We start from the raw sequence: 12,516 nt of genomic DNA on the forward strand, positions 1-12,516 counted from the left end.
GGCAGCTCACCTGGTTTGAGAGGATCCCATACCTCACATTTACCTGTGGAAGAAGAAAGAATCTGAGTAAGCATATTCAGACTTTCTGAATAGGGCAGCAAAATCTTGAGAAATCGCAGTGAGGATTGTACCTTACAAGTTCCCAAGTGCTTAAAAGCCACCACTGCCCTACTGAAGAGATTGACGTGGGCTACGGCTAGACCCCCAAAAAAGATCAGAACAAACCTGCTCTGCTTTAAAATAATAAAAACATAAATTTTGCTTACCTGATAATTTCCTTTTCTTCTGATGGAAAGAGTCCACAGCTGCATTCATTACTTTTGGGAAAATAAGAACCTGGCCACCAGGAGGAGGCAAAGACAACCAAGCCCAAGGCTTAAATACTCCTCCCACACCCCTCATCCCCAAGTCATTCTGCAGAGGAAAAAATAACAGAAGAAGAAATATCAGGGTGAAAGGTGCCAGAAGAATACAAAGACGCCACACATAAAATTACAGGTGGGGAGCTGTGGACTCTTTCCATCAGAAGAAAAGGAAATTATCAGGTAAGCATAATTTATGTTTTTCTTCTTAAATGGAAAGAGTCCACAGCTGCATTCATTACTTTTGTGAAAACAATACCCAAGCTATAGAGGACACTAAATGCCAAGTAGGGAGGGTACAATAGGCGGCCCATACTGAGGGCACGCAGCCTGAACTTCTACCCAATAAAAAACCCTGCTTCGTCCAAAGCTGAGAACATTTTAAGAGGACAAGCCCAAATGACACTGACTCACAGTTAGTCCAGAAGCCAAACTAGAGACCGCAAACTGACTCGACTGAGCCAAGAGTCCTCCAGGAGACACCGTCGCCCAACAAACGGTCCCCCACCGCTCATCTCCACAAATGGAGACATCAGCCCGAAACCCCCAAGGGAACAAGGCAAAGGAGAACCAAGGAAACCAAAAGGTCCCCTAATACAAAAAAGAACACCTCCACAAGTGAGCCCAGCTCACAGAGACCCAAAGGGGCCCAAACAGGGAAAGGACGCCTATACCAAGCGAAACCCGGGATAAGACCAGGCACAGAGACAGAACAGACGTCTCTCCAACATCTTGCAAGCACGGAATGCAACTGAAGAGGCAAAGTCCTCCCAGTGTCTGACCAAAGAATACCAAAGTATTCGACCATGAAAAAGTGTGTAATACACCAAGGTGAAAAACCCCAAGTTTGAGAACACAGAGTCCATAACAGGACGACACAGGGGGTACTTGCGAGGAAGAAGAAGCAATCAAGCAAGAAACAGACCGCAAAAGCAACCCCCAGACAGACGGCACGCTCCAGGCATCCTAAGTCGCCAGACCTATACACAGGTCCCTAAAAAGGGGAACACAAAACCTCAATTGAGGCCCACCAAGAAGGAGAGTATACCCTCAGAACCCAAAGGAAGAGTAAACCCTCTTCTAATCAATGGAGCAAATTGAAAGGAAAATCTATACCCTAGCAGACTAAGATAACAGGATAGACTCAACAAAGCTCACACATCCAGAGGAGACTGCGACCCGAATGCAGTGCCTTAGACCGCTCGGCCATCCTGACCTGCAGACCCACACCCAGCTGGACCAACCCAGCCTCAGGGATCCAAGACAGGGGAACAAAAGAATCCCGAAACAGGTACAGGAACGAGCGTAAGGATAGTACAGCCATCCCCACAGAGTACAAGTACAATCCGACAGACAACAAGGCCACAGACCTAAGGATCTATCAAATAAAGGCCACACAAGTCTGCTTGGAGCCAGCAAGCCGCCAGGGGGAACCAATCCCACCTTTCCGCCTCCCATCCAGGAGAAGCCCCAAGCAAGGACTCTATCTCTATAGGGAGGAGGATATCCCCTTACGAAAAGGGATGATGCCGGAAGGGCAACAACTGTCCTCAAGCCCTGAAGTCACCGGCTAATGGGAAGAGAAATTCCCAACACAGATGTCATAGAAAAGGACCCCCCTACAAGTAGCTTGCCAAGCAGAGGCACAGCCAACCCATTAGCCTGCAGAGCAGGGAATCCATGGGAACACTGGCAAGCTGACCAGGGGAATGCAACCCTAAGGTGCACCAGAAAATGGACATCCAATGCCAGCAGCTGGGTATGAACCAACCAGCCTTAAGGCTCAAGCCACACGGCTAACCACCAGAGAACATGGGCTACTCTGTGGCAAAGAGTAAAAAATACTCCGAAAACCTGGCTAACCATGACCAGGATAAGTAGATGGAGCAAGGACATAGCCCAAGTTCCCACTACCAAGGAACACCCAAATCAGCCCTGAGATCCAAGATTCCAAAACCACCCAAGACTGGGTTAGGAAAAGGGCCAAGCGAAGCTTCAGCAACTGGAAGTATCAGGGAGAAAAACAGGCCCGGACACCTAATAGTTCAAGCAAACCTTACCCTAGAACTAAACACCCCAACTGGCCAGACACAAGGGTATGGATGCATATCCAGAGAATCCGGATAACGAGAAGAACTTGAAAGTCCCGACCAAAGGAAGGAACCACCCCTAGCTAAAGTGCAATGCTGCAAAGAGCAAGGCTAGAAGTCGTATGAAGATACTTCTCAGAGCCTCAGGACAACCAAGGGATACCTCGAGGTAAAAAAAAATCCTATTAGCAGGACTAGTCTCCCTATCACCTCCGCACAAGCAGAGGACACAAGGAAGAGAAAGGCACTAAGCCTACCCAGCAGGGAACATCACCCGGAAACACAGATTCCTAAAAGGAAATCTCATCACCCGGAGACAATGGAAGAAGACCCAAAGGTCTCTTATAACTCAGACAGACAGTACACATCAAGAGTAAGAGCTGCATTTAGATACACTATAAACAGCTTACGCGTACACCTGCAAGGTGTCAAGAGTTGCAACTGGTTTCAGACTGCAAACCTTCCGCATGCTAGAAAGCTATCTTGAACAAGCTGTTGGATCAAGCCCAAAAGGACAAATCCAGAGGCCTAAAAATGAAGGCCAAACTGCTCAATTGCGATAAGGGGCATTAAGCCCTCCAACCCTCCACCACATGGGGGAGGAAAACTCTAAGTTCTGATTAAACCAGATGTCAGATAGTTACGCAGCGGAAAACTCCCCTGCCTGGCCATCTATGACTGAAGGCTATAAGGACTGAAACAATCCTTCCCGCCTCACGGACCCACAGGTCCTCTTGAATGCTTAGTTGAACATGAAAAACAATGATAACCTCAGCACTCTGCGCTTCTACCGAACCAGCCGAGCAGAACAGCGCCACGTGACTGAACAGCCGCAAGACCAAATGAATCCGACAGAACCAGCCTGCACCTAGGGTCCCAACCGGCAAGCTGCATAAATTCTCCCTCATAGGGGAAAAAACTGAAAACAGACATTTTTAACATAGGACTAACATGTCCAAATCAACTTCCGAAGAAGTAATAAAGAGTATCAATCACAGAAGGTTCCCGAAGGAAACAAAAACAAAAAGACAGCCCATCGGATATAAATAAAATATAAGGCAACCCGGAGGTTAACGCCCAAAAAGACACATGCCTACCCACAGGACCAGCCAAACGGAGCCCTAACTTTCAAAACTGGGAAAGATCTCAAACAAATGACAATCAGGAAATTACTTCATCCCCACGTCTAATGAGGAGCACCATTCAAATTAGCGGACTGAAAATCCCTATATCTTGTAACGATAGGGTCATTCAATAACTGAAAAACATGTCTGAGCAATACGCAAAGTCGCGCAATCCTGTAACGAAAGGCACAACACTAAGGAACAGTTACACCCTTGGGGAACTGTAGAGGCCCTCCCCAAGGCGGAAGGCCCGGAACAATAGGGCACGAGCACATTCTCAAATAAATGTCTGGACTCTGGAGACAATCACCAACAATATGTGGAAGCGAAAACGTGCTGCAACCTCCGGGGGGAACACACCACCCTGCATGGAGGGATCAGAAACTGGGTCACCTGCATGTGTAGAAGTATGAATTGGTAGGGAACGCGCCTCTCGGTGGACAGGACCCCCAGAGGCGAATGGCTCAGCAATCCCTTGATTCCCCGAGCCCGAGAAACCAGGCACTCTGAAACTAGAAAATTTCCTTTGCCACACGGTCGGGAATGCGGAAATGAAAAATGGAACGTGACCACGCCCAAACACAAGGTGAACCGTAGAGTCCAAAAAAGCGTGCCCAACCAAAAGGCCACATCACTTCCAAAGGCCTCAATGTTCCAAACCACAAGCCCATAAACATCACACATAAGCAGGTTGAATCACATAACAAACATGATTATAAACCCCCTGTTCAAAACCCCCCCCAGGAGATATTAACCCTTGATTCTAAGAGACTACAATAGACTCACTGAGACCCTTATGATAAGTTAGACCCGGAAGGTGGTAGCCTCTCTAGAAAACATTCACATTACAGTACATTGATGAATAAAGTAAAATGAAACGATCTTACCGGAATCTACGCCGTGGAACAGGAACACGGCTTTTCAAGTGTGACGGATAGTAGCATCGCCTCCGCCATGGACTTGAGAGAAGAAAGCAGGCAGCGGAGCGAAGTTTGACAATGCCGATTGCTTGCGGAGCTGTTAATCTGAGTCGGGATGGTTTTGCAGAAAGACTCTCCCTGCATCTCCGGACTCTAACTTTCATCCAAGCCCTCACTGAGAGACTGACAGGACTACTTAAAACTCCTGTCCCATGCCAAAGAGTACTACCCTCCATAAGAGACAAAAAACAAAAATTAAAAATTCTGACACTTCTCTGCCAACCTCCTAGGACGAAAGGCAAAGAATGACTGGGGGATGAGGGGAGTGGGAGGAGTATTTAAGCTTTGGGCTGGGTTGTCTTTGCCACCTCCTGGTGGCCAGGTTCTTATTTTCCCAAAAGTAATGAATGCAGCTGTGGACTCTTTCCATTTAAGAAGAAAATCTTGATTGAAGAAAAACTTCTTATCAGACATTCACCTCCTCCTTGCACTGCAGGCAAAGAGAATGACTGGGAATTGTGGGTAGGGAAGTGATACTTAACAGCTTTGCTGTGGTGCTCTTTGCCTCCTCCTGCTGGCCAGGAGTGATATTCCCAACAAAAATTACTGATGATCCGTGGACTCACCATGTCATTAGAAAGAAATCTCAATGTAAGTGCATAAACAAAAAATGTTTAAAAATGTAAAGGTATTCTAAAGCAAACATTATATTGGAGAATTTCATTTTTTGCATTACTGACCCCAGCTTACTACAATCTAGTTTCCATTGCTGCATAGACTACCATCAGTTTACACAGTTTAGAAAAGCAATGGAAACTAGGCCAACGAGGGACCAAATGTGGGCATTCCAGGGCGTCTTTAAAGAATGGATTTTTCACCTAACATCAGCATGGTCTTATAAAGTATCTTGTATCACAGTCATGTCACTTTTACAAAGCTGAGAATATTGTCTCGTTTTTCTTTTCTTTCCTTTTATTAAAATATTCTTGAACTGTTTTCAAGTTTTCTTTCTTTTGTCATATGTTGGAGTGGACTGTTTTATATAGTGTGTTCCCCCCCCCCTTGTTTTAATTTGTTAAGTAATGTTTCAAAAGGTGATTTGTGATGCTGGTATTTTCAGCAATGGAACTCATTCTAATGACTGCAAGACAAATGCGGCTTCGCTGATTATAATGGAAAAGGACTCACTCTGAAGAGGGGTGGTTACAAATCTTTATGAATTACGCAATTTTTTAGTGGCTAAGCTGTGGTGTGTTTTTTCAGCGAGATATTGGATTTACAGAAAGGGTTTTATTGAATTTAGTGCTACGACTCCATGTACTAAGCAGCGGATTCTATTTTGAAGCCCTTGTGTTGCAGGCTTGTTAATACAAGCCCGCTTACCACAAGTTGTGAAGCAGCGGTCACTTGTTTGCTGACAAGCCTGGCTCTCACATAAGCAGGGGGCGATACTGGACAAGCATTTGTAGTACATGCAGGCAGCGGACATACAGTGTTTGCTGCTCACGTGTATTATTGCACAAGCATTTGCATACAGTATCTGCTGCCCGTTCCCCGTAGAAATGGGAGGGCAGGTTCACAAGTCGGGAACTGTCATAACAGGCACTTGTCTAGGAGAGTGATTTCTGTCCCTGCTGCAGTAAGGCATACTGTACCTTTAACAAGGCCTAGAAGATCAATTAGTCAATTAAGCCTTAATTGTATTAGTCTATCAAAGTTCTCTGTTTGCAGCATGATAGTGCTTGTGTATTGAGTTTCTGACTAATTTGGCAGTTTGTTCCTTCGATATACTGTTTTGAGTTTTGCTTTCCCTGACTGTACTTCTGTATTAACTGCTTGTTTTGGACTGACTTTGTATTTTACTTTAACTTGTTTTAGGACTCTGCATTTGTTAGATGATTTTGTGCTGCTTTATCCAGTGAGGTTTTGACCCAAACTGTCTGACTTTGAATTCCCTTACCGAGCACAGTTACTTTCAGTTAGTTTTAGTATTTGACTATACTCCTTACATTATTGCTGCCTTTACCTGAATCTCCAGTGCTTATTTACTTTGGTTTTCGAGAGATCTGCATTGAAGTCACCTATGCAAGTCTTCTCTTCGTTTAGATAGAGGGACTAAACTTTTAACAAAGGTATACTTTAATATATAGATGAATTCAATTTCATTTTAAGTTCTAGTACTTGTTCTTTAGCTTGTAGGTGCTGATTAAAGTACTAGATAGAGTTCAGCAACCTAGTTTAGTCTCATTGCTCTCTTAACCCTAGTTCCTGCTCGGTTACTGTGTTTAATTTGCAGTGTCCCAGTAAGGATTTATTGTTGAGTTGGGCCTCTCAGCAATTGATTCCAATTTGTCATATTTTGGGACAACAGTATTCCACCTGATGCTGGAGAAGACGTGTGCCCGGCCAGGAAAATGGCATACTGTTTGCTACAGGAACGTTGCCTGTCCGCACATTAATACTTAGGGCCTTAGAGTGAATGTGAGGTTTAAACTTTTGTTTGGCTCAGAACGCATTTGCTTACACATGTTCTTTTGTTATAATACATTTAATGGCCCAAATCTTTTCTCTACTAGAACAAGACATATGTTACTGAGGTACAGAAACCATTTAATATTCTCATCCTTCTGTAACTATAAAAGTGAATCTTGTCTGCAATTACTTTGATATTTTTCTATATGCAATGGCACCTTGATTTATTGCCAAGCTATACTTTTAAGCATGGCAGAGAGCACATAACTGATTTATTGCCTGCTTAAAATTGATTTATTAATCATGTTTAAAAACACAGTATTTGGACTGCAAGCAATTTAAGAAACATTCCTCCAGTATCCAATATTAAGAAATTATACTTTATATTGAAGTTATTAAAATACTGAACCCCCATTACCACATCAATAGAACCTACTTCACATACAGTAGTAATGCACTGGGATTAATGGTCCCAAATACAATGTGTATCATGCCTGTGTTTGAAGCTGAACCTGGTATCTCTGGTTACTGGTTCTCTCACCTTCCCTCTTAAGCAACTGGAGGGTTTAGACTCTGTGTATTTGTGTTTACTGATTCTACTTATGCACTGCTTGGCTCTCTGGCTCCACCTGCCTGCCAGCTGCAGGTAGTTTCCTAATCAGCAGCCTATAAAAGGTTATTTCCTGCCAGTGCCCACGTATAGGATTGTCTTTTGCTTATCCCAGCATTAAGTGGAGTGGCAGGTAAAACACTCAGCAGCCCAGGAAATAGCACAGGGACCCAGAAGACAGTCTATACTGGCCTTGACATAGCAGGCAGAAAAGATTTGGAGTGTGTGGGTGATTCTCTAGCAGGCATGAAAGCATGTAAAGCCAGTACAAGCATACGCCTGTGCCTTATTCTGCATCTGGAGTAGGTTGGGGGATGGAAAAGGGCAATAATTAAATATATCAAAGGGCCATAATAGTCAAAAAACTACATGTTTAACCCTGAACTACTTTGTGTAGAAATACCACTTAAGACCCACTGAGCACTGCTGGTCCTGAGGTGAAAACAAATATGATCCAATCAGCAGCGCTAGTCACATGACTCATATGTAGAATTGTTGCTAATTGAATCAGCAATGGTTTCCACTCTGGACCAGAAGTGCTCAGTGGGTCCCAAGTGGTACTTCTACTGTGTGTGTTAACCCCTTTGCGTGGAGTTAAATGCACAGTAGTGTAGAGTGGATAATCTTAAAACTACATGCTTGAATTATGGCCCTTTAAAAATGTTAATAAACTATATTGGAAGTACTTAGTAAAGTTACAGCCGAGAGTTGGAGTTCCTGAGCTCTAGGCATCTGTTTGCATATGAAACCAGAGCACAATCGGTGCTTCGACCGGTGTAACGATCATCTGCTGGTCCCGGAAGGAGGTGTGGGAGGGAAATCGGGAGGCAGGTGGGCGGTCCAGCAGCAGAAGGGGAGGGAAAGGGATGGCCCTACACTGCAGAAAAAAATAAAGGGAGCTATACTACAGAAAAAATGTGGGGTGGAGGGCCCTAAACAACAACCGCCGGAAGGGGAAATGTGGGGGGACCACTAAACTACAGAAAAAGTTTAATTTTAAAAATATGCATTTTATAGGTACTGGCAGACAGCTTCCAGTTATACAGATGGCCGCAAGTGGTGGGAGGAGTGTTTAAATGGAGAGATAGCAAAAATGCTTAAAATTCTCTGGTATTTTGGGTGAGTTCTTCTCTGAAAGTACCGGTTGCGAAGGTGTTAAAAGGAAAACATTGGGAAAGCACCCACAGGTGTCCACCTACAATGTGAGATGCTATACTGAAATAATGCATGAGAAAAAAACATAATTGTATTTTATTGTGTGAATGTCAGCTTGTATTTTGAACAATGCCCCTTAAAACCTAATGCATACCTCCCTATTTTTTTGGATCCTGCGGATTGTCATAAAGTATGGTCCACAGCCCTGGGGTTCCCCCTGTTTTAAGGATTTTCCTGTTCCATGCCCATAACCTATCCAGACGCACCCACAAGACCCCGGCCTCCAGGCACAGCCAGGGCCCCGATCCGTCCGTGACACCACCCAACCTGAAAAGGCCCGTGGGCCACTTCCCGCAAGCAGTGTAACCTCCTGTATCCCTGGAAACCTCCAGAAACAGTTGGGAGCTACGCTAACTGTTCCAGCTAACCTCACTAAAATATTTACTGAACCTCTGTAATAATAACTGTATTAAAGGGTTATTATAATGAAATAATAAAATGTTTTAATTTGTTGAAATATGTTTATACAGGTGGCCCTCGGTTTACGACGGTTCAATTTGGGCCGTTTCAGAATAACAACCTTTTTTTTCCAGTCATGTGACTGCTATTGAAAAGCTTTGGAAAGCAATGCACTAATTAAAAAAGCCAGTAGGTGGAGCTGTCCGCTTGTTTTGCAGCAAAGTTATGTAAAATAACAGGTCTGAAATTAATGTGTACACAGAACAGACATTAGCTATTGAGCAGCCACTTCCCTATTATCATCCTGTCCAGCAGCTTGAGGTGAGGGTGCCTCACTGCCTATTAATCACTGCAGATTGAAATGCATAGAATAGGTACAGACCCAATATTATCTAACATGCTAACAATGCAGAGAACTGTTTGCAGAAAAATGCAAGTAAAAAAACGTTTTTGTTCATTAAACTTAGTTTGATGATGATGCAGACTGTTGTGTGATTATTTAATAAGGTGTCGTTAGCAATTGTTTTTGTTAATTAAACTTAGTTTGATGATAATACAATCTATCTTACAGGTAGCCCTCAGTTTACGCCGGGGTTAGGTTCCAGAAGGAAAGGTTGTAAATCAAAACCGTTGTAAATTGAAACCCAGTTTATAATGTAAGTCAATGGGAAGTGAGGGAGTTAGGTTCCAGGCCCCTCTCAAAATTGACATAAGTAACATCTAATGCATTATTTTTAAAGCTTTGAAATGAAGACTTTAAATGCTAAACAGCATTATAAACCTAATACTGTATGTAAAAATACAGAGTACAACTAATTTTGCAAGAGCAGTGTAAATAAATAAAGGTATCACTGCAGGAAAACCCTTTTTTTTTAAAGAATCTGTGTTTATTTTTACAGAATTTTTATATTTGGGCAATGTAATTTGCATATTGTTATTGGTAATTTTGACAAATTAAAAATAAACCTCTGAATCTCTCTAGAAAAATAGAAACGCTACAGAGGGCTTGAGAGACAAACCTAGATGCCTTGAACAAGAAATACAGGATGTGCTTTACAGACAAATCTAATCTTCACAGACTATAGACAGAAAAAGAAATGCAACCAATAAGATGCATGCATTTGATAATGAATGCATCGCCTACAAAAAAAAAAGGGCTCTAAAAGCCATAAACCTCAGATTACAAGGAGTCATACTTGGACCAAGTTTCTGAAATGGTTCTGTGTCCTCTTCTTTTACGTCCCCTGCCGTAACCATCGTTTGGATATAGGTGTCTAAAAAATAAAAAAATAAAAAAATAGCAAAACGATAAAAAAAAAGAAAATGAAAAAAATAAAAGCAATATAAATGCATATTACTTTGATGACAAAAGCAAAATGAAAACAAACACAACAAAACATAAACATGTATGTTGTTTCCAATGTGAATGGAGTATATGGTCATTGGTAGCTTTTTCAAAACAAAAAGACCACCGCGCTTATGTCTATCAAGCAAATTTAAAGGTAATCTCTTCCAGTCCTTATTATGGCAGCTTCAGTGTGATCTGGGTACATTTAAAAAGTCTTTGTTTTGGCTCCTTTTAATGTTGAAAGTTAGGAGGGTCAAAATGTAATATTCAGCTTTAAAAAGATATATGTCAGTCTCTACAGGCAGCTGTCAATGTCACAGGAGGGAGGAGAACATGCTAATACAAACAAACCCATCCCTAAAAATGTCACACTGTTATCTGCTTCATGCTAGGGACCACATACCTCTTATTATTTATTTATTTTCTTATAAACTCTACAATACTGAATTTCTTTCTGTATCACAGATGTAGAATAACCACAATGATTTACTATTTTCTCAGCTGACAGTATTCTCCACAGAAAATGTTGTCCGTTCTGTGTCATTTTGAAGTAGCCGGGTGAGGGCAGTGTAATATGTTGCAATATTATAGCATTTTCTGTTATTTAGAAATGTTAAATTATCCAAAGCACAAATAAATTGCATAATCTAACATAAATTGATTGACTGATGCAACAATTATTGAAAAAAAATGTAATAGCTAATTTTAGCTTAATACTGGCTTACATTTTTAGAAAAAAAAATTCCAATATACTTCCATTAGCAAAAATGCTTCAAGTAAATTTTAAGTTTTTAGCAGCATACGCACATATGCTGTGATGGCCGTGCACTAGAATTCAAACTCAGATTGCTAGCAGTGGTGTGTATTGTGTCTGTAAAGACAAGCTACTGCTGACTCTAAGAAGGTGTGGTATTTGAATGCTGGTGCACTGGCCCTCAGAGCATATGTGCATATGCCGCTGAAAAACAGTATTGAAGTGATTAAATACAAAAATGACATAGCTGCGAAGATTGTACAGTAGCTAAACAGACATAATATTCTTAACAGCTGTGGTATATATAAAAAAAAAAAGAGATGCAAAATGTTTTCACTTCATAATATACCGTGCCCAAACCACCAGGCATACCCTCGGGATGAGCTATTGTAGATATAGGTACATTTTTCAAACTTAAATCCTATCATCTTAATACAGTACTAGAGGTATAAGAGGTGAGGGAAGGGAAAGGCCCATATTAGGAGAAAAGAAGTTGGAGGAGGGGGAAGGAAAAAAAAAACAAAACACTGCGGGCAGTCCAGTCTGGATGGAAATATACGTGTGTGACTTAGATCGTGCCATGCCATAATGCCAACACCATCTCATACAGCTCAAGATTATGGTTTTTCAGGTAATGATACCTTTCCAAAAGCAGAATGTCCGCCACCTGAGCGTGCCAATCCTCCAAAGTGGTCTTTGAGACTTCCATTTCTTTGGAATTAGTTTTTTTGCACTGGTTATCATTATTAGCAAGAGGGAGAGATGTGCAATGCTCTGTGTCTTACGTAGTGAGAGAAATAGCAAAATATTAGGTGTATTTGGGATATCAAGGTTTAAGGTTTCCCCCATCTTTTTCAAAACACCCAACCAAAAGGACGATAGACAAGGGCAATACCACCAAATGTGTAAAATTGATCCACTCTCCCCACACCCTCTCCAACATAGAGGGCTCAGGGATGGGAAAATCTTATGGAGTCTTAAGGGGTTCAGGTACCATCTACTCATGAATTTAATGTGTGTTTCTTGAGTTGTAGATGATACCGAAGATTTCTTAATTAATCTGAAAGCCCTCAACCAGGGCTCCGGTTCGGAATCTAATCCTAACTCATCTATCCAACGCTTTGTGTATGCCGGCAGTGAGTCAGTGCCTTGGAGGATTATCAATTTGTATAATAGGGATATCATATGCTTGGGCACCCTATCTGTTACGCAAAGTTTCTCA

General features: G+C 42.1%; 1 protein-coding gene across 5 annotated transcripts in view; it reads right to left on the reverse strand.

Moving 5' to 3' along the window:
• The window catches only part of ZNF618 (zinc finger protein 618), a 692,337-nt gene that overhangs the window by 204,785 nt on the left and 475,036 nt on the right, over positions 1 to 12,516 (reverse strand). For all 5 annotated transcript variants that reach the window (XM_053696021.1, XM_053696019.1, XM_053696018.1 and 2 more), the window contains exon 7: positions 10,389 to 10,466. In XM_053696021.1, the coding sequence (XP_053551996.1) occupies positions 10,389 to 10,466 (78 nt within the window). The remainder of the gene's footprint in view (positions 1 to 10,388; positions 10,467 to 12,516) is intronic.

The sequence above is a fragment of the Bombina bombina genome, chromosome 12 (genome assembly GCF_027579735.1).
Source record: "Bombina bombina isolate aBomBom1 chromosome 12, aBomBom1.pri, whole genome shotgun sequence".
Classification (NCBI taxonomy): Eukaryota; Metazoa; Chordata; class Amphibia; order Anura; family Bombinatoridae; genus Bombina; species Bombina bombina.